This window comes from Tachypleus tridentatus, chromosome 8 (assembly GCF_004210375.1).
Source record: "Tachypleus tridentatus isolate NWPU-2018 chromosome 8, ASM421037v1, whole genome shotgun sequence".
NCBI lineage: Eukaryota > Metazoa > Arthropoda > Merostomata > Xiphosura > Limulidae > Tachypleus > Tachypleus tridentatus.
In genome coordinates, this window is record NC_134832.1 from 147205814 (window position 1) to 147230425 (window position 24612).

The window sequence follows — 24612 nt, forward strand, 5'->3', positions numbered from 1 at the left end:
TTCATTACAAACAAGCTAGACTTTATCCTCTTGTATTTTCTCTATCATATTATGTACCAACAAGTATGTTTACTCTTTTTACAAGACAAACAAACCTAAATCACATGGTTTTTCCCCTTCAGTACTTCAGTTTAATGAGACCTAAAAATGCAATACATATCTTCTCTTTTGAATTTCTCTAAACAAGTACATTATATCTATAATAAAGTAAAATAATGTGATAACCTAATAATAAGTTTGCTTATTACTTACTGAAGAAATAAGTTCTAGCAACTCAGTAACAGAACCATTTTATACATTTGTACAAACCGTCTTAATAAGACTAGTTTTATTTCAATAAATTCAAAATCTATGTACTACTATACATTACTTCCATTCCAAAGCTTCAGAGTAGGTTTGTGCTTAAGTTGGCACACTCTGCATGTGACAAACCAAAGCACTTAAAGCTGAAGTAACTGAATATTTTCAAAATTAAAAAAACAAAGCACAATGTTAACATTACTTTACTTATCCCATTCTGCAAACCACGACGTATGGATATGTGTGTAATGTAATACTTGTGTAAGCAACTACAAAGATACCTAAATGTATGCATGTTTGAACTTACTGCTACTTACTCGGCCAATTGAAAAGAAAAACACTCTCAGAAAATGACTTTTGTAAATAACTAGCAAAAATTAGTTGGTCATAAGACTGTTTCGTCTCTTCTTTCTTACAAAACATTCATTCCTAAGATTTAATAATCCTGAATGTTTTATGATCACTGGCCATTAGTGGCACATTGAGCTACAATAGGAACAGTTTTAGATTTGGCAAATTGAGTTGCTTGTTTCGCTCTTTCCCGAAGCCTGTCTTTGTCAACAAATATGGGCATGCCTGTTTCCTGTTGAGTACCAGCCTGGAACATGTGCTCCAAGACATACTGATAGCCACGGATTGCTTTGTTGGCATTCTGCTTGAATCTCTCCACACCAAAGGCCTGAATTGCTCGTCCAAACCCATAGACGGAAGAACTCACCCAAGCTTGACGAACTATGGCCGTCCACCTTAAGTTTTCTTTTGAGGGTCTGTACACACATTTCTCTTCCACCACCTGGAAATGTACACATAAGAAAACTGATGTAAAATGTACACATAAGAAAACTGATGTTACAAAGTACTCTTAACGTGTTTCTTTCAAACTCATTACCATATTAAGACCATGGTCATTAAAGGTAAGGAAGTAACACAATTCATTACAAACTAAAACTATAAAAATGTTACAATACCATATTGTGAGTAACAGTTTAGGTAAAAGTAAGTAACTGAAACTTTGAATATAAGATGACTAAACAAGGTTGAAAACATTACATATCTTCTTAAGTAACAACTTTAGAATTTTATACACTTATTTATATACACATACATTAATAAATTACCACTTAAGTCATTGCTTCAACAAGAATCCACATATACAGAAATTAATGACAATTTCAAAAATGCACATATGCACAAGTCCACATAGAGCTAATATCAATTTTATTATTGTCAGACTGTAAGCCATACAAATGAGCTTTGTTTTTACTGAAAAACAAATATTAACAGTGCTGATAAGTAAAACTTTTAACTACAGTTGTGTGAGGATTTGCAAAATTTACCCTCTGTTCAGGAGCCAACAAGTATGAATTATGAACTTCAAGTGAGAGCCAAAGCCTGTCTTTAAACCTACATGTACCAACCATTTTCAATTGAAGTGCTTACTCCTAATTAAATAGCAAAACAAGAAAATAAAGATCACTGGGAGAGGTATTTAATACTTATTAATTTAAGTTGATAATTCTACCCTGAGATGTCACATGCACACCATAACTGTAACGGGTATAAAACCAAAAGAATTAGGTGCCCTCAACAATATATATATAATCTACCATCTGGTATGATAACAACTAGACAACACCTGGTCAACTAGGGTTCAACATAAATTAGCCTAGCAAATTAAATAAACATATCCTAAAACTAAGGAATCTAATGTGAAAAGTGACCATAATCCAAAACATGACCAATTTAACGGTTCTATTATTACCCATAGTTTTATTTAAGCTATGGTTGTTAATTCTGACTTAATATAAATTTTTTGTTTTATCTTTCAATAGCATACTAATAGCTCCTATCACCTTCTTATCCTCCTCTTACAAATGCTGTAACAAACACTTGCATTTTAGGAAGGGCAAACAAGAAAAAAGCAACAAACAATTGGCCTTAAGGCTATTTGAAACAGATGTTTGTACATGTATTCTAACATATTCTAAAATACACTAACAATATTCATGATGACGAAAAACCCACTTGAGGTAAAAATGTATTCTCAAGACGGCTGGTATGGGTATTAACACTTTAATTAAAATAAAGTACAGAACAACGTTTGGACCTTCTTAGGTCATCTTCACGTTAACAAAGAATGACCTAAGAAGATCAATATGTTCTTCTGTACTTTATTTTAATTAAAGTGTTGATACCCATACCGGCCGTCTTGAAAATACATTTAAACTAACAATATACAGCCTCTATTTGTCCATATTGTACACACTTACCATAAGAGAAATCATTCCAATATTTCTTGTGTAAGTTGTAACTATTTTGTTTTTAGGATCAACAACAGATTCTTCAACAACAAACACAGATCTGCATGAAGCTCCAATAATTTTTTCTCCCCATTTTGGAAGTCTGTTGGTTTTTTGCAAGAGCCGTTTTGTGTACAACTTGCCATCTTCTATATAACGGTGAAACACATCCTCACTCAAAACATGTTGACTGAAACAAAAAAATTACACACGAAACATGCATGGACGTTCAAGTACCTAAGTATCAAATCACATAATTAAAACAGTGAATTCCTTATGTCCCAAATATTTTAATTAAATTACACATATATATATATATATGTTTGGTGAATATCTGAAGACATGAAAATAATTTTACAAAGTGGTAAATCCAAGTAAGTTTCATTAAGTAAAATAATTTTACTCATTCAAGAAGAAAATTACATTTATATTTTCATTATATTTGAAAGAATGAAAGGAAAATTGTGTGTAATGTGAATTTTTTTTATAATCTTCCAAGTGACCATTTTAATTAGCTACCAGGTCACTATGCAACTGTTAAGCTGAGATCACCTGAGAAAGTAATGTTCATTCAGTGAAACAAAACAGTTTATAACACAAGACTCAAAATAAAATCAAAGACGTGACTATTTCATTATGCTTCATGTACTTGCATTAACATATGAGCTGCAGTTTCTAGTTCCTGATGAACTTATATGTATAGTGTCAGAATAACTTATCACCAGTTCTCCTTGAAAATAAGCAAATGCAACTAAAATTAATGATTGTAGCAAACAACTATTCTACAAAACACTTGGAACAGTGGTTTGTTTAGAAGTAATTTGTTTTTGTTCATTAAAACACTTTGATTTTTGCACACTAATGTCATGAGGTAACTACATGAATTCAAATGGAAGTATCACAACAGTTTGGCCATTTGTAATTTTTTGATGAGCGTAAGTTTTTCATTTATTTCCTGGGGAATTTTACACTTAACCAAGTAGCAATCCTTACTTTTTATATAGTATCAACAATATTCTTGAAAATAATTAGAATAAACAAAAAACTCTCAGCACCATCACCACAAGTTACAAAACTACCTGCACATGTTTTAGACCAAGCTAATTAACTTTACTTGTTTGTAATATCTTGCATAGCAGTAGCCTGTTTTATCTGTATGTTTAGATGTGAAGATGAGAAACCTAGCCTGAAAGTGTGACAAATGTGAAAGTTATAAGAAACAGGGAGGAAAGATTGGCAGGGTTGACAAAGCTGACAGTTTTGCAAGTGAGGTAGAAGACAAAGGTGGCAGCTGACATTACTTGCAGAAACATATAATATCTAAAGTAAAATACTGTGAAAGTGAAGATAATGCAGAGATCAGAATGTACAATGGAGTAGTATTACATCATGCCCTATATTGGGCAAGAAGTTGAATGTGAAGATAATGCAGAGATCAGAATGTACAATGCAGTAGTATTACATCATGCTCTATATTAGGCATGAAGTTGAATGTTGACCAAATAGCAAGAATGAAAACTGGGAGATTTTGATTTTTTGAATAAACAACAGAAAATGAGAAAGAAAGTAGAAAGAATGACTGAAGAGATGAAATTGGGTGGATTAGCATGGAAGCAGTGTTTGAGAGGTGGAGATACGCTGCATGGAAAGAGATCAAGTCCACAGTTAAACAAGTTGAAAGATAGTATGAAAGAAATGGTGAAATAAATATACAGAAATGTACAAAAACTAGTCAGAGCAACCAATAGGATCTCCCCCCTAGGAAACTTAAAATTGAAACAGCCACCTTATCAGTACATTTTATTCAAATGAAAATCCTGAGGTAATAAGGATTCTTTAATATAAGAATAATGTTAGACATTAAAAGTAAAGTATTTAAAACTCTTATTTAATGTTACAATTCTCACTTTTTGACCTTACAATAAAATCAGAACAGATTCAGTTCCTACTGAGCCAAGGATTTATTCCTCTCCATACTAACCTATACGGGTTTGGATATCTTGCCCAAAAAGCCTGGGCTACCTGGTCCCACGTAAACCTGAAAGTATTTGTACCTTCGTAAAATTTTCCCATTCTGGAACCTTCTGTCTCTGTAAAAAGAAAAACTCTCATAGTTAGTTATAAACATGATCACTTAAGCTTCTAATTATTAGTTTGTTTTTTTTACAAGCTAGTTTAGTTTATATCCCATATTATTTGTTTCTTTTTTTAAAGACTAGATTAGTTTATATCCTTATATTGGTTTTGTTTTTACAAACTAGTTTAGTTTATATTCCATATAGTTTATTTACAAACTAGTTTATGTCTTACATTTTGGCTACTAATCAACTTAGTTCAGAGAAGCACCATGTTGTAGTGATTCAATCTCAATTCTAATTAACAGGAGGGTGGTGCTACCCTAACCACTTGTCCAGGCTCAACCCTATTAGAACACAGAAACATCTACTGAATATTTTGTCAAATTATATTGTGCTAGGTTAACTGAGTGCATTGTTAGGTGGTTTGTATACACTTCAATCACGTCTACAGTGTGTGGCCATATTATGAAAGTATCTTAAACAAATTGGAGCCAAATCTCAGAATGTAATTCTTTTAAAGACATTAACTTTAAAACATTTCCCAAGTAACGATGACTGGAGTAAACCCACATGAAAGCCTTTTTATTTGTAGTATTCAACTTCATATTAGACATAGGTTGTACGGATACAAAATTGAGAGTTATCATTGAGATTGTCAGCTGAGCATTCATTAAAAACTCATTTTCAAGTTGCTGGCAGAATGTCTGTTGTCTTTCAAAAAAATTTTAGTTCACACTGGAAGAATTTACACATTTTGATACAAGAAAAAATTACCTTTACACCCCACGTATATAAAAAAATTACCTTTACACCCCACATCGAGATTGTCAGCTGAGCATTCATTAAAAACTCATTTTCAAGTTGCTGGCAGAATGTCTGTTGTCTTTCAAAAAAATTTTAGTTCGCTCTGGAAGAATTTACACATTTTGATACAAGAAAAAAATTACCTTTACACCCCACGTGTATATAAAAAAATTACCTTTACACCCCACATCGAGATTGTCAGCTGAGCATTCATTAAAAACTCATTTTCAAGTTGCTGGCAGAATGTCTGTTGTCTTTCAAAAAAATTTTAGTTCGCTCTGGAAGAATTTACACATTTTGATACAAGAAAAAAATTACCTTTACACCCCACGTGTATATAAAAAAATTACCTTTACACCCCACATCGAGATTGTCAGCTGAGCATTCATTAAAAACTCATTTTCAAGTTGCTGGCAGAATGTCTGTTGTCTTTCAAAAAAATTTTAGTTCGCTCTGGAAGAATTTACACATTTTGATACAAGAAAAAAATTACCTTTACACCCCACGTGTATATAAAAAAATTACCTTTACACCCCACATCGAGATTGTCAGCTGAGCATTCATTAAAAACTCATTTTCAAGTTGCTGGCAGAATGTCTGTTGTCTTTCAAAAAAATTTTAGTTCGCTCTGGAAGAATTTACACATTTTGATACAAGAAAAAATTACCTTTACACCCCACGTGTATATAAAAAAAATTACCTTTACACCCCACATCAGATTGTCAGCTGAGCATTCATTAAAACTCATTTTCAAGTTGCTGGCAGAATGTCTGTTGTCTTTCAAAAAAATTTTAGTTCGCTCTGGAAGAATTTACACATTTTGATACAAGAAAAAATTACCTTTACACCCCAGTGTATATATAAAAAATTACCTTTACACCCCACATCGAGATTGTCAGCTGAGCATTCATTAAAACTCATTTTCAAGTTGCTGGCAGAATGTCTGTTGTCTTTCAAAAAATTTTAGTTCGCTCTGGAAGAATTTACACATTTTGATACAAGAAAAAAATTACCTTTACACCCCACGTGTATATAAAAAAATTACCTTTACACCCCACGTGTATATAAAAAAATTACCTTTACACCCCACATCGAGATTGTCAGCTGAGCATTCATTAAAAACTCATTTTCAAGTTGCTGGCAGAATGTCTGTTGTCTTTCAAAAAAATTTTAGTTCGCTCTGGAAGAATTTACACATTTTGATACAAGAAAAAAATTACCTTTACACCCCACGTGTATATAAAAAATTACCTTTACACCCCACGTATATATAAAAAATTACCTTACACCCCACGATATATATAAAAATTACCTTTACACCCCACGTTATATATAAAAAAATTACCTTTACACCCCACGTTGTATATAAAAATTACCTTTACACCCCACGCGGTATATAAAAATTACCTTTACACCCCACGTGTATATAAAAAAATTACCTTTACACCCCACGTATATATAAAAAATTACCTTTACACCCCACGTATATATAAAAAATTACCTTTACACCCCACGTATATATAAAAAAAATTACCTTTACACCCCACGATATATATAAAAATTACCTTTACACCCCACGTATATATAAAAAATTACCTTTACACCCCACATATATATAAAAAATTACCTTTACACCCCACATATATATAAAAAATTACCTTTACACCCCACGTATATATAAAATTACCTTTACACCCCACGTATATATAAAATTACCTTTACACCCCACATATATATAAAAAAATTACCTTTACACCCCACGTATATATAAAAAAATTACCTTTACACCCCACGTATATATAAAAAAATTACCTTTACATCCCACGTATATATAAAAAAATACTTTTACACCCCATGTATATATAAAAAAATGTATATTTACTTAAACCAACATTTTGTATTTGTGGCTTAAGAGTTATATACATAATTGATATATAACTGAGAGAGTTATGTATATTAACCCTGAGGAAGCCACATATCTAACTTGAGGGTAAAGGTAGTTTTTTCTTAACTTTTATCAACAGAATATCTGTAGTGTTTCAACAGTGTTGTCATAACATGTCTACTGGTAGAAGTGTTAACATTAAATGTCTACTGTTTTGGTGATTTTATAGTAAGGATTACATCTCATGTCTTTCGGGGCTGTTGAATTATTACCATTTATAACTCTTCACACTTCTAGTAGGCTAGAAGTTATGTTTTCTGTGGTTATATCTGTATCTATGGTTGCTTATTCGTAATATGTCAGGGCAAAATTTAGTTATTTTTATAGTACGCTCTCTTGAGGCACAGTTAATGGTAATTTACTGTAGTTTATTACTGTACCTTCAGTTGTATGTAGTGTTAACAGGTTTCTTGTTTAGAAAACTGATGAGTGTACTTAGTTTGATAATGTGAATTTCCCTAATATTCAAGTACAAGCACAAGTTTGAATAGCTGTGTAAACCTTGAGTGTCTGTTTCTGGTATAGGATATCTATGTTATACATTGTTATTTTCTAGTGATATCTGATTATATCTTGAGCATAGATTGATTAAAATACTGAGTTTACCTTTGATATGATGTGTGTAGACAGATCAGTTGAGCTTAAGTTCTTTATTAATTATGTTATTTGTATTTAAGGATGAAGGTCAAATGTTTATTTATTTTAGCCAATTGTGTCCTTCCAAATCCATACATTCCACGGCTGTAAACGTCGTCACGAACCTACATTAAAATTGCACTAATACACTCAATACAATCACTCAAATTAATTGCTTTTGTTTCTACAAGAAACTAATTACTAACTAGTTTATGTCCTATGTCTTGGCCATTTATGTGCTATCCCCTTCAGGGAAGTTCTGAGACAAACTGTTTGTTGAGGTGGAAGTGGCCATGATTAGATATTGTGTCTACTTGAAATAATGTTTAATGTTTAGCCAATTACTTGGAGTCTCGCATCTCTTTCCTTAAGTTTCAAGTACAGTATAGCATGAACTGTGTTTAATGTTATGCTTGAAAGCTCAGTCAACTAATTACTGTCTTTCACTTATTAATAACTATTTCTTTATTATATTGTATATTAATATCCCTACTTGATGGAATATGTCATCTTTACAACTTTCCTATTGATATTTCAAGTATGAGGTTAGTATATCTTATGATCTCTCTAAAGTTAATAATGTGAATGTCTGAAGTTGTGGTTCATACAGCAAATAGTAATGGACATAAATATTTTGTTTTTTTTCTTACACCCAGTCTCGACCATCTTTTCCAACGTGCATTGCTAATGATAATACATACCTACTACAAATGTTATGTTTCGATGGTATGTCTTATGATTTCTCTCTCTCTGTTCCTAAAGCATAAATGAATATTGTATTCCATTGGTATTCATTTTCAGTACCTTCAACCATGAATCTTACAATAAAATAATAATAAACATAAATTCTGTGATTTTTAAAATTTATTCACCTGCACATTTAAAACTGTCTAGAAAAACAAAACAAGTGATCACTATGTTATATTTGATATACAAAACTACATCACTAGTGAATACTAGTGAGAAATGGTTTTTCAGAATGTTTATTTGATGGCTGCAAAGGCAAACATTGTAAGCACTTTGGTTAATTTACAATTTGGGATTATTTGGACACTTCAACATTCCTATCATCAAAGGGCTACTTTGATTACAATAGTACAAAGTCCAGGTGTGCGATACTTATGGTGATAAAGCAAACTGATTTTGTTCCTGAATGTTAACATTATATTGGGTTGAGGAATAATTCGTGAGCATTTTCTCAAGTTAAAAAAATATATCCATAAATGAAATGCTTTCGCAAAATATTTCATGTCATTTGGTAGATAATTTTTTGCTCTAATAGATGGTGTGTTTCATTTTCATATGTCTTTAATTTTTGCTTTCATTTTCAGCTCATTAAATGGAATGTCAAGTGGACAAAATCGAGCATTTTCGACACCATCTGCTTTTCGCATTTAATTTCTTGCAATTTCGTTTCAAACAATGCATACTATATACCTAGGTATTACATGAAATAAAGTTTCATAATAAATGTTTTGGGTGTAATGTGTTCATGCATTGAAGTATTGTATAGTCTTGCATGTAATGCTTGAATGAAATTATTTAAAAACGCTCACAAATTATTCCTCAACCTAATATTATGTTATATTATATTATGTTATGTTATATTATATTACAATATTATAGTAAAAAAATTATGATTTTTTTTGTATCAACTCTTGTTCATAAATTACTTTAATCCATTCTTTTAGCCATATAATTACATAAAATTCTGAATCTTAATTAAAGATTATTTTTCAACTCTTTCTTTTTTATAATTTAACATTAATATAATTTCTTCTTATGAACTCTTTTTCATTAGTTTATTATGTTACAGCTTGTACAATGTTCAACTATCTAGATTTTTCATTCAAAAGAAAGTTTGACACTTCAACATACTTTATACAACTAACATTATATTAAATCACGGGATACGGACAATGTCTCACACAAATATTTTTCATATAGTCTACATTTTAATTTTATTACTACTTTTTGTTTTGAAGACATCATGAAAGTTTGTTCGTAATATTAGGTCTGTTTGTTTCAAAGTGATAACTCAATTATTTCAGAAAAATTACTTCAAAAGAGTGTTTGTTTCCCATGAGAATCTCATCAGATAGGTAATTTGATAATTATAGTTTGTATTTTTCATGATAAAACACGTTTTTCAGTCAAATACAAGAGGGTAAAAATAAACAGATCCAATAAAGCACAGAACAAATAACCAAAACTATTCTTTGCCAAATTTAGTGAATACCCAGAATGTTGAATACTGTATAATCTTAGAATAAAATAACAATAAAAATATTAATCATTAAGGAAACAAGGAATTTTGTTCCATAAAAGCATTATATTTTGAAATGGCTAACCTAAGCATTTCTTGGAGAAGATAAATGACTCATTTTTAACTAATGTTTGTTAAGTTACCTAAAATACCCACTGTACCCAAACTTCCTTCATACACCTACTTCCCATGTCTTGGAAGACAAAGTTCCCTTATCACAAAACAGTTGAAAAACTTATGCATCTCTTACTATCTACAAATTGACCTGACAGTTATTTTCAACCCTAATTTTGGACTAAAACATCTGTTCCTCTTCAAGCATTGCTTGCATACTGCCCATTGTTCACATCACATCTACTTGTACATACATGGAGACTGCAGTGCCTTCTATGTTAGGGAAACCAAACGTCGCATTAAAATACCAGTATTTGAACATATGAACACATCGATAAAAACTGAAAGGAACAAAACCTTCCAAACTCTGCTGTCTATCAGCACAATACAGAAAGAGGATACCCAGTTTCTTTCTCCAACTATAAAATTCTCTCAACAACCAAGTAAACCAAAGTTCTTATAAAAGAAACATTATACAAAAAAACTCTCCTTCTGTCACTAGATTTAAATGTTTTAACTCTTTCATTTGTAAATACTTTCCACTTTGTCATTCTACTCTGTATATTCAAAGTGATTACTTATATATTACATATTATATTTCTGTTGTAATTATCAGTGTTTGTTTTGTAACTCTAGATGGCATTCTGAAGATTCATCATATTGTTACATTCACATCATTATTGTTCAGTTCTAAAATCTGCAGAATACATATTAGTAAACATTATTATTAATATGAATTATTATCAAACTTTTATGTCCAATAGATGTTGTAAAGGTTGCACCCATACATTATCATTTATAATAAAAATTGAACTATGGAATGATATTTGAAGATTTTGACATTTTCTATGGAGTATGAATCATTAGATATTTGAGTAGTGAGATGGAAAGTTTGGTAACATGAGTTTGAATGTTATGTTGAAACTTTAGAAGACTCTTAATATCTTACAAATTACAGTACTGCCTCATTATAACATCACACTCCTGATATCTTACAAATTACAGTACTGCCTCATTATAACATCACACTCTTAATATCTTACAAATTACAGTACTGCCTCATTATAACATCACACTCCTGATATCTTACAAATTACAGTACTGCCTCATTATAACATCACACTCTTAATGTCTTGCAAATTACAGTACTGCCTCATTATAACATCACACTCTTAATATCTTACAAATTATAGTACTGCCTCATTATAACACCACACTCTTGGTATCTTACAAATTACAGTACTGCCTCATTATAACATCACACTGTTGGTATCTTACAAATTACAGTACTGCCTCATTATAACATCACACTCTTGATATCTTACAAATTACAGTACTGCCTCATTATAACATCACACTCTTGGTATCTTACAAATTACAGTACTGCCTCATTATAACATCACACTCCTGGTATCTTACAAATTACAGTACTGCCTCATTATAACATCACACTCTTAATATCTTACAAATTACAGTACTGCCTCATTATAACATCACACTCTTAATATCTTACAAATTACAGTACTGCCTCATTATAACATCACACTCTTGATATCTTACAAATTACAGTACTGCCTCATTATAACATCACACTCTTGGTATCTTACAAATTACAGTACTGCCTCATTATAACATCACACTCTTGGTATCTTACAAATTACAGTACTGCCTCATTATAACATCACACTCTTGGTATCTTACAAATTACAGTACTGCCTCATTATAACATCACACTCTTGATATCTTACAAATTACAGTACTGCCTCATTATAACATCACACTCCTGATATCTTACAATTACAGTACTGCCTCATTATAACATCACACTCCTGATATCTTACAAATTACAGTACTGCCTCATTATAACATCACACTCTTAATATCTTACAAATTACAGTACTGCCTCATTATAACATCACACTCTTAATATCTTACAAATTACAGTACTGCCTCATTATAACATCACACTCTTAATATCTTACAAATTACAGTACTGCCTCATTATAACATCACACTCTTAATATCTTACAAATTATAGTACTGCCTCATTATAACATCACACTCTTGGTATCTTACAAATTACAGTACTGCCTCATTATAACATCACACTCCTGATATCTTACAAATTACAGTACTGCCTCATTATAACATCACACTCCTGATATCTTACAAATTACAGTACTGCCTCATCATAACATCACACTCTTGGTATCTTACAAATTACAGTACTGCCTCATTATAACATCACACTCTTAATGTCTTACAAATTACAGTACTGCCTCATCATAACATCACACTCTTGGTATCTTACAAATTATAGTACTGCCTCATTATAACATCACACTCTTGGTATCTTACAAATTACAGTACTGCCTCATTATAACATCACACTCCTGATATCTTACAAATTACAGTACTGCCTCATTATAACATCACACTCTTAATGTCTTACAAATTACAGTACTGCCTCATTATAACATCACACTCTTAATATCTTACAAATTATAGTACTGCCTCATTATAACATCACACTCTTGGTATCTTACAAATTACAGTACTGCCTCATCATAACATCACACTCTTGGTATCTTACAAATTACAGTACTGCCTCATTATAACATCACACTCTTAATGTCTTACAAATTACAGTACTGCCTCATTATAACATCACACTCTTGGTATCTTACAAATTACAGTACTGCCTCATTATAACATCACACTCTTAATATCTTACAAATTACAGTACTGCCTCATTATAACATCACACTCTTAATATCTTACAAATTATAGTACTGCCTCATTATAACATCACACTCTTGGTATCTTACAAATTACAGTACTGCCTCATTATAACATCACACTCCTGATATCTTACAAATTACAGTACTGCCTCATCATAACATCACACTCTTGGTATCTTACAAATTACAGTACTGCCTCATTATAACATCACACTCTTAATGTCTTACAAATTACAGTACTGCCTCATTATAACATCACACTCTTGGTATCTTACAAATTACAGTACTGCCTCATTATAACATCACACTCTTAATATCTTACAAATTACAGTACTGCCTCATTATAACATCACACTCTTAATATCTTACAAATTATAGTACTGCCTCATTATAACATCACACTCTTGGTATCTTACAAATTACAGTACTGCCTCATTATAACATCACACTCCTGATATCTTACAAATTACAGTACTGCCTCATTATAACATCACACTCTTGGTATCTTACAAATTACAGTACTGCCTCATTATAACATCACACTCTTGGTATCTTACAAATTACAGTACTGCCTCATTATAACATCACACTCTTGGTATCTTACAAATTACAGTACTGCCTCATTATAACATCACACTCTTGGTATCTTACAAATTACAGTACTGCCTCATTATAACATCATACTCTTGGTATCTTACAAATTACAGTACTGCCTCATTATAACATCACACTCTTGGTATCTTACAAATTACAGTACTGCCTCATTATAACATCACACTCTTGGTATCTTACAAATTACAGTACTGCCTCATTATAACATCACACTCTTAATATCTTACAAATTACAGTACTGCCTCATTATAACATCACACTCTTGGTATCTTACAAATTACAGTACTGCCTCATTATAACATCACACTCTTGGTATCTTACAAATTACAGTACTGCCTCATTATAACATCACACTCTTGGTATCTTACAAATTACAGTACTGCCTCATTATAACATCACACTCTTGGTATCTTACAAATTACAGTACTGCCTCATTATAACATCACCTTTCTTGGTTATAACACCATGGTGCATTGGTACCCATAAATTTAGTATCAGCTGTTGTTTAGCTCTCTCCCATGACTTCAGGACTAAAGTCATTACACTTTGTCATGAAATAAAGAAAAAAAATTGGGAAGTTCCGAGTGCAAAGCCGAGAGACGTGAATACCAATTTCAGATGTGAATCTGGAAATAGCATTTTTTAAGTATAGGTTTAAAGTCACATGGGCAGTTTCCTATCCACTTGCATTAATGCTAATACAGGAAACTAATGGTTCTCACTGGATTCAGCAGAGATCCCATCTACTTAGTTATAACTGATATCATTAATGAGAGAAATTGTTTAACTTTGTGGAGAAGGAAAGAAATTCCAAGAACTTTTTTTTTTATGGATGATACCCATTTGGCTAGAATCATTTAGAAAGAAGCTTAAAACCAAATGAAGCAGACTAAAGTATCAGACATTATTTTTAAAAAGTAAACAAGTGAACATATGTGCTTTGTTTCTGAAATACTGAGAAGTTTTTATTCATATTTTATCTTGTATCATTGTACCCTAAACAGTTATGTTATTTAGTTGATTAACTTATTGGTTCTATAGTAGATCATGAGTGCCTTCTTGACCAGTTGGTTATAACGATCCTCTAATGTCGCTGTTGGATGCATACGACTCCCAGTGGTACTGTTATAATAAGGTAGTACTGTATTAATTTTTATGTGGTAAACTTATAGAATAATTTACTTAATGATGTGATCTGTATGATTAAGTTAGTTGCTCCAAACTTTTATTCAATATGTACACTAGTACAAATGACACTCAACTTGAAGTTACTCACAATTTGTATAATGAATGAGTGAATCATGTTCTGTTATTATTTACAGTTACTGATGTACATTAAGTTATTTTATGAGGTACTGAATAGTGTTGCAAAGTTTTCCACCAAACCCAAGTATTCAAAACATTACATCTAGGTTTCACTTACAAGAAACCTGAGATTATATAGCAATTGTGCCAAGTTGTAGAACTACAGAATCATTGATTAACAAACTAAGAACACAGAAACTAATTAATAACCAACCTGAAATATATTTTTTTAATTATTTAAGCTTTCTACTTTTTTAATTATTAAATATTGAAATTTATTTTAACAATCAAGTAAAATATGACTTTTTCGTGTACATGCAAAACACAATAAACCATGAGGAAATTTAAATAACAGACTTAATGATGGACTAAACATAGACATGAAACTATACTTAAAAAAGTCCATTACAAAACATCAACATCCTAGTACTAAAAAATGTGTTCCTGAGCACAAACAAGAAATCTAAACATGAATCAAAGCAAAATAATTATCATCTTATCAACATAAGTAAATCCTACAAATTAATTATCGGTACTTATAATTTATCTTTGTTTCACACAGCATTTCAAGCAATTACCTTTATTTCACTCTTGCACAGTTTATATATACATCAAAAACATGCTAAGAATATAATGCAGCACATCCAATCAAAAAGTGTTTATACCCATGTTTTGAGAAATGCCAAGACAAAACTATTTAATAATGTATGCCTAAAAACAAACGTACGTTTTCAAATCATACAAATATATTTTAATATATATATATGTGTATGAATATACACATATTACTTAACTGTGTCTTAGTTTTTAATTATTCACTACATGCTTGTGAACACAAGTAATAAATGTAAAAATCTTAACGTAAGAAACAAAGTAACACCTAGATATTTGATAGCTTTGAGTACAAACATTCTATGGGTCTTAATTACAAAGTTTTAAATTTTTAAATAATTTTATAAAATCTGAGCATCACTTCACAGGCTACCCAAAAATGAAATACAAGTGACATAAGTTTGGGTCCAAAATTTTAATTTACTTCTGTTCATACCGTTTATTGAATTACGAAGTTTGTAACCTAACATTTGAAACATAATCCATACGAAAATTAACAACGAGTTAACAGTAAGATAAACTTTAGCGGATATTCATGAGCCTACCTTATATTCTGTGCATGGGCCCCTCCACGTGGAAATCCTGTAAAAACTATAATTTTACTTTTAGGCGTAACTTACTATACCAACGTTATGGAATACTAATGTTAAGAAAACAAATGTCACAACCTGTGGTGTTGAATTATATAAAAATCAACAGCACAGAATAAAAATTGCGGAAACATATAAATGAATACTGTTATTGTTTGCAATAAAATAGAAACTTAACTCCATGCCTCACGTACATCACGTAAACCACGCGTCTCAAATAAAAATGTCCTCATCTGCTTCGAAAGTTACGTTTGTCTTCCACAAAGGCATTGGAATACGTGATAAACATCTCACAACCGGTAACTAGATGCTAGGCAGAAAGCCAACGAGAGTCATGCGCAAGAAAAAAATGCGTGTTAATCAACGCCATGTAAATACACAAACAACAAAACAGTGTGAACATTTCACACCATTTAAAACATATGTAAATAAGTGAACACAGATAGCATCGATATAAATAAACTATTCTTCAGAGCATATGCATATGGTATTAATGATGTATATAGTTTTCTTGTTTCACTGACTCTAAGTTTTGTTATTCGTTTATTATTGGTCAAGCACAAAACTTTACACAGGGTTATTTGTCCTTTGCCCAACGCGGATCTCTCTCTCTCTCGGTGTTTGCGTATGATATGTTGTACCCTGGAAAGTCAGGTTCTCTTTGACCTCTTCTCCTTTACGTACTTATGTGATCTTGCAGTATTTGATATTTATAGAGTCTTCATTTTGGGGTTAGATTGAGCAGAATATTTCTCTGACCCTTATCAGGGCAATGTCCATGTATTGTGATACATATACGGGTATTAATTTACCCTATCACCAAGATGTCCAGTTCGTTGGTGGAACTTTTTTCTTTTTTAATTCATTTATTTTTACTTTTATTTTTTTATGTTTAAAATATATGTTGATCGGGGAGAGGTGTTTAGAACAAACTTCATCGTGTATGAGATACCTATCTAGTTCGCATAGTAATTCGTTTTTCATCCAATTTGTATCAAAATACGTTGTTGTTATATGTAGGAGTCTATCTGGTATGGTTGGTATGTTCGAATATTTGTGTATGAATTGAGATGATATAGTTCTTGAAACTCTGTGTGCTGTTGTGAAGAGTGTTTTTGGATTGTTTGTAGTTTGGTTTTAATTATTTTGTTGTTTACAGTTATCCATGCTGGAGCTGCGTAGTCTATTACTGGTCTAATATATGTTTTGTAAATTTTAGTATGTTGTCTGTGGATGCTCCACTGTTCTTGTCAGTTAGACTCATAGCATAGTTAGTTCTTCGCCAGACTTTATTTTTAATTTTGTTAACATGATTAATCCAAGTTCATTTTGAATCATAGGTTAGACCTAAACATTTTGCCGATGTGGCAGTCTGAAGTAGTGTGTCATTCATATATATTTCTGGCTGTAATTTTTTTGTGTTTTGTTAATTTCGTAAAGACTACGAGTTGTGTTTTTGCTGTGTTTATTTTTATTCTATATTTTTGACAGTATTCACTTATTCTATTTAGTTGCGGTTGGATGTTTGTGACTGCTATTGTGGGTGTTGCGGCACTTTTCCAGACTGTCACATCATTAGCGAATTGTGAAGAGAATCCATGATTAGGATTCTTCAATGGCATATTGTTTACATACATGATGAAGAGTATAGGGCTAACCACCACTTCCTGAGGGACAACAGCTTCTGGAGTAAAGTACTGAGAAAAGGTACCCTCTACATTCACTCTACACTTTCTATTTTCCAAAAAGTTAGATATTCAGCGAATAATTCCACGCGGTAGTCCCATTTCATTCATTCGGAACCTTAGACCATCGTGCCATACAGTGTCGAATGCTTTCTCGATATCAAGGAAGCAAGCGACAGTGCACTCGTTTTTATTGAAGCTATTTATTATAGTTTCGGTTAATCTAATTAAATGATCTGTTGTTTGTCTGAATTTCCTGAATCCGTTTTGTTCTTTTGGTAATTTTGATGTTATCTCCAAGAATGTGAAGAGTTATTACTGATTATTGTTTCGAGAATTTTACCTATACAGCTGATCAGGCTGATTGTAGGTTTATTTGCTGGCTTTTCTTCCTTATGGGACATTAATATATTAGTGAGCTTCCAAGAAACTGGTATGAATCCTGAGGATAGAGATAAGTTAAAAAGTGTTTTTAGGTGGTCAAAAAATTTCGGAGTGCCATTTTTTAGAAGGATGGTTTGTATTTCATCTTCACCTGGAGCTTTGTTTTTGTGTTTTTTATTGCTTCACTAAGTTATTGTAGGGATATTTCTTTCATTAGTATCGTGTCTTCGCAGTTTTCATAGTTTGTGATGTGTTTGTCTCAGATATGCTCATTGGGAAAGTTGGTTCAAAATGTTTTTTTTTATTGTTTAGTATATGGTTGGTGACTTTATTGTAAAAATATGTATTCATATGTGGATCAGAATGAGTTTTAAATGCATTTTGAAGTTGAGCTATGAAAGCCTTAGCTTTTTCTTTATTTGTGTGTGTTATTGTATTATTGTGTTCAAGTACAGGATATTTCTTTACAGCTGTATTATCATTGGTGAGTCTTTTAAGGTGGATCCAGAATTTTTTTCAGGTCAGTTTTATCATTCAGTTTTGAGCAGAAGTTGTCTCATTTTTCTTGTTTTTGTTGTTTTATTTGTGTTCTGATGTGATTTTTTATATTGTTAATTTGCGTTTTTGTTTCTCTGTCTCTTGTTATGATGAACCGTCTTCTTAATTGTCTTCCTTTTTTGATTAGGGTAATTATTTCGGTATTGGATTTCCATGTGTTATTTGTTGTTTTATAGTGTTGTTTTGGTATTGTTTCCTTGGCTGCTTTCTGAAGGAACTCCGATTATTGTTTGACAGTATTTATCCATTTCAATATGAGTTTTAACTTCTTTTATAACTTTATTAGGTAATAGATTGTCTAATTCCTGTTTATAATTTTGCCTAATTGCTTTACTATAGTTAAATTTTCTTTCCTGTAGGTTATATTTTTATGGGTGGGGGGCGAGATCGAAGACGCAACATCTTTTCCCACCTGGAATTTTATTAGTTTTTGACTCATGTTATATGTGCAGAGGCACAGGTCAAGTATATCACTGGTGTTAGTGGCATACGCTGTGTGTGTAGGGGGGGGTATCATTTAGTAGGACTATATTGTTATCATCTATGAACTGTAAGAGACTTCTTCCATTGTTGTTTGTGCTCCTGCATCCAAAGTTGACATTTTTTACGATTTCGGTCTCCAATAACTACAGAGTTATGGTTGTGGGAAAAGATGTTGTTGAGTGATGTTATGTCTAGTTGTTTATTTAGTGAACAGTATAGTCCTGCTACAGTTACTTTTGTGTTGTTTATTTGGTGAACAGTATAGTCCTGCTACAGTTACTTTTGTGTTGTTTATTTGGTGAACAGTATAGTACTGCTACAGTTACTTTTGTGTTGTTTTTTTGGTGAACAGTATAGTCCTACTACAGTTACTTTTGTGTTGTTTATTTGGTGAACAGTATAGTCCTGCTACAGTTACTTTTGTGTTGTTTTTTTGCAGAATATCCACAGTAACATGTTCGTTGTTACTGCTCAATCTAATTTCTGGTATTATATGTCCTCAGACTTGCCGCCGATACACCAGAGAGGGAGAGACCTAAGTTTACTCTTCCTTTGTGTTTGAATACCTATTGTAAAGTGTTATATCACACACAGTTATTTACTTACATAGTGTGTGCTGCGTTTATAAGTCAGAAGTTTTATATGTAATAATTTTACATCACTCTCAAAAAACAATAAGTTAGTGTATAAAACTTACAAAGAGGGTTGATAACATTGTATGAAAATAATTCTGAATTTGCAAACGTTAATAATTAGTCACATAAAAACTGTAGCCGATATGAAGCCTTGATGAAACAAATCTTATCAGGACGACGGTTTGGCATTGTTTCGCGTTTAGTAGAAAATATCGAAGTATGGTTTTATATAAAACTGATCGTTAGGGAAGGTATTTAACAACACTTTCCGAAGCAAAATATTCATACATTCAGATCACAAAGGGGTTTTCAAGCCGAGAATTTAGAATTTTGAGGCCGTTGGTATCCCTTATACTTTGGAAAACAAACATTTAGCATTAGTTGTGAAGTTAGACCTATCACTCAATGAGTTTCACATGAATTATTTACGTAAACGTAAAGTGTAGAAGTGTCTTGTAGTTCAAGAAATAGGTCCGGAATAACCAGGTAGGTTAAGGCGTTCGACTCGTAATCCGAGGGTCGCGGGTTGTTCGAATCCCCGTCGCACCAAACATGCTCGCCTTTCAGTCGTGGGGGCGTTATAATATTACGTCCAATCTCACTCTTCGTTGGTAAAAGAGTATCCCAATAGTTGGCGGTGGGTGGTGATGACTAGCTGCCTTCCCTCTAGTCTTACACTGCTAAATTAGGGATAGCTAACGCAGACAGCCCTCGTGTAGCTTTGCGCGAAATTCAAAAACCAAACCAAGTTGAAGAAAAGTAAAACATAAAAAACAACAGCCAGAATTATATATGAATATATATCTGATATATTTGAATATTCGCACAAAGCTACACGAGGGCTATCTGCGCTAGCCGTCCCTAATTTAGCAGTGTAAGACTAGAGGGAAGGAGCTAGTCGTCACCACCCACCGCCAACTCTTACCAACGAATAGTGAGAGTGACCGTAACATTCAAACGCCCCCACGACTGAAAGGGCGAGTATGTTTGGTGCGACCGGGATTCGAGCCCGCGACCCTCAGATTACGCCTTAACCCAACTGGCCATGTCGGGCCTTATTTTTATAAAAAGATGTGAATATTTTTAGTGTGTGTGTGTGTTTTCTTACAGCAAAGCCACATCGGGCTATCTGCTGAGCCCACCGAGGGGAAGCGAACCCGTGATTTTAGCGTTGTAAATCCGTAGACATACCGCTTCACTAGCGGTGGGCGAACAGTTTCAGACTTGCATTAATCGTCGCATTGAGTTAGGGTTAGCAAACATTAAGTCGTACATCTATTTCACAACTACCACTACTGATACCCAAGTGAAGTGTGATATATTTTTGTTATTTACTTGTTACTTAGGGTGCACGATAAACTGTTTATAAACGTTACTTATAAAAAGCTCAAAATATCTTCTAAGTTGGATTACTTTCATAAATTTAAATCACGATACATTGATTTAAAATTCCGTTCTTATTACCAGTATATATGTATACAATACTGTGTAAAAGTGTTTGGCCAAGAAAATATTTTGTGACTCTTTCCATTTTATGGGGTTATTTCTTCTAAACCATGAGAGAATGTAAATTTCAACGCTACAGTAATGCTTCACTGGTCTCTGTTAATAATCCAATGTGAGAATACTTAACATTCTTTAACATTCACATATACTTGTACCAAGGGCATGTCATAAGGGTTCTTCTTAAATGAACATACTGATCAAATTTAGGGTGTGAAATAATTGTGATGGTACTAAATCTGATGTCTTCACTACATGGAAAGAAGCTAACATGTGGTACCAGTATACGTTAAAAGAAATCACTTTAACAGCACTCCACAAATAAACGTTGATAAAAACGGAGTTTAATACTATATATAAGTTTTGACATGGCATAAAAGTTGGTTGGACCACCACTAGTATCGAAACGCCTTAACCCACCTGGCCATGCTGGGCCCAAACCCGCTTGCAGTAAAAATGTATTTTCAAGATGGCTGGTGTGGGTACTACAACTTTAATTAAAATAAAGCACAGAACAACGTTTCGACCTTCATAGATCATCTTCATGTTAACAAACGAGGGTTAGCCTGAAGATGACCAAGGAAGGTCGAAACGTTGTTCTGTACTTTATTTTAATTGATGATTTAATATCCATTCCACCCGTCTTGAAAATACAATATAACATTCACCAAAAATTTACAACTGAACTACACAACGTGCGATTCATGAAATATTGTGTAAACAACCTTGCGATCAATTATCACTTATAAAAATAACTACATTTAACACTCACATTAAATTTAAAAAGTCATATGTATGCGTGTGTATATAGAATTTTTGATTTTTTTTTTTACGCTTTGCTTTTGTAACAGACTCTATTGTATCTTCGCGTTGTAACAGGGTCGCGGGTTTGCGCCCGAGTCTCATGCTCGCCCTCCCAGCCGTGGGGTGTATAATGTAATCCCACTATTCGTTGGTAAAAGTAGCCCAAGAGTTGCGTGGTGGTATGAAGCTGCTTGTCTTGCACTCTTTAGGGATGGCTATAGCCCTCGAGTAGCTTTGTGCGAAATTCCCAAACAAACAAATTGGTAAGTAGTTGCGTGTAAGAAGCCTTGTACCTTTGTTATTAAACTAATTAAAACCACATAAAGCTTACACATTTATCGTTAAGAAACCGATTCTCTCCATTGTTTAGGATAATTCTAAAGAGGTACTTATATATCATTCGTTCCTTTGGGAATTAGAAGTCAAGATATGTAGTAAAGAGTGCCACAATGAAGATCAAGAGATCCAAGGTTTAAGAACTGACGTTTTTTTTCTTTTTTTCCAGGCATGGGTGCATTACAACTGCGACAGTCAATCTCACTATTCAGTTAAGAGTAGCCATATCAATAGCAGAACTTTTCCTGTGGTCAGCAATTTTAAATTCTTGTACATTGTTGGATCCTTACTCTGGCTTTGTAGCCCATGTGATATAAAAGTTACCATTCAGGCCAAATTATCAATACCAGTCTTTAGGGGTACCATTCACAACATATCGTTATAACCCTCCAAATAACATAACCAGTGTTATTTGATTACGAATCTGAATTATATCTGTAACATTCACAGGTTTCTGATGTTGGTTTGTTTTTATTTCGGAGAAAGTGTTATCTTATTAACTCTTACTGATTAAATATAATGTTTAACGTATTTTTACTTTTAATAACAGTTATGAGAGTTAACTTTTAATATTGATTTAGTGTGTGTGTATGTGTAAGAGCAATCTAAATCCTGTAACAGGCTTCAGGAAATACTATTAATTTAAGAGGACAGTCGATAATATTCATGACAGTGAGAGTATTCAACTGACGATTCATTGCATTCTAGTCATTGTAGATTAAAATTTTCTGGCCAATTTGAATTTATTTTATTGCTCAACTTCTTTCTTTACTAATATTCATTTCCCAGAAAAGGTGGTGACTGTTAGTCCTCACCTGCTACAATTGTTTAGTTAAGATTTAAAAAAAAAAGTAGTTTTACATAATAAAATATTAGAAAAAGATGGTAGTAAATTGTGTCTTTGCCGTATTTTAAAATGCAAGAATTTAAAATACACTTCAAGTGTAGTTATTAAATTCCACAACTTTGTTGAGGAAGAGACAGGTTTTATTAATAAAAGATTAATTCCAGAATCAGATCAAAATATACTCTGCTACAAATCTGTCAGATGTATTGGACTATTTCATATACATTTTATACAAGTTGTTTTGAAGTGTTAAATTTAGTATTTTGAGATAATTTATCGCAAGTTTGCTTACGTAATTGTTTAAGAATCATATTTTGTGTAGTTCAATTGTTATGAATTCATGTAATGTTACTTGACATTTCAGAACTTTTTTGTTCTTATATATATACATTAGGCAACAATGTTAATGCAAGTAAGTTGGTGAAAGTATTGTAGTTGAATCCACCTGTGTGGACTTTGAGTGAAAAGAAAATTATTTAAAGCTCTGGATACAAGTGTGATAACCAATAGTGGAATGAAGTGTTTTTGTTTTTTTTACATACATTTGACTTGTTTTAAATATATTATTTTAAAACAAGTGGATTGTGTGCTGTATGTTTATTGTTGAAGTGTATCACAAACAAGTCACAGGTATTTACTGTGAAAAAACTGACCACTATAACACTGACAAAATTAAAACATTTTTTAAACCCTGGTTCTACTTCACTGACACAATTTAATAAACTTATTGGATTTAGTAGTTCCTTAACTAATTTGTATTTCAATTATTAAAAAAGTAAATTATTTTAAACTTAATTAATAATATGCTTAAAATGTTGGTACATGAAATAACCTCAATTTCAATTTTCCCTTTAATCAGAAACAGACATCAAAGTTCTCATTATCAGCAAATGAAATGTTTTTTAGATTCTCTCTAGTATGAGACCTGAACCCATAAAATAGCAAGTTTCTTTACAAGTATATATTACAACTGATATTGAAATATTAGTTTATCTGAAAAGGAAATTTTATTTACAGCTGTTTAATGATTCATTACACATATTTTGTGGATTATGTAATACTATAAGGTGATGA

At 32.2% G+C, this 24612-nt stretch overlaps 1 protein-coding gene across 5 annotated transcripts; it reads right to left on the reverse strand.

The window, feature by feature from the left end:
• Positions 1-108: 108 nt before the first annotated feature.
• Positions 109-16645, reverse strand: prel (preli-like). Of its 5 annotated transcripts, XM_076452054.1 has the most exons (6): positions 16498-16514; positions 16259-16295; positions 8765-8819; positions 4582-4690; positions 2571-2790; positions 109-1093 (listed from the first exon to the last, which is right to left on the reverse strand). In XM_076452054.1, coding segments are annotated over exons 1-6 (756 nt in total). In that variant the 5' UTR covers positions 16500-16514; the 3' UTR covers positions 109-760. The 5 variants fall into 5 exon arrangements, with proteins under 5 accessions (XP_076308169.1, XP_076308172.1, XP_076308170.1 ...); XM_076452057.1 differs by lacking the exon at positions 8765-8819 and having other exon boundaries at positions 16498-16611; XM_076452055.1 differs by lacking the exon at positions 16259-16295 and having other exon boundaries at positions 16498-16589.
• Positions 16646-24612: the final 7967 nt, after the last annotated feature.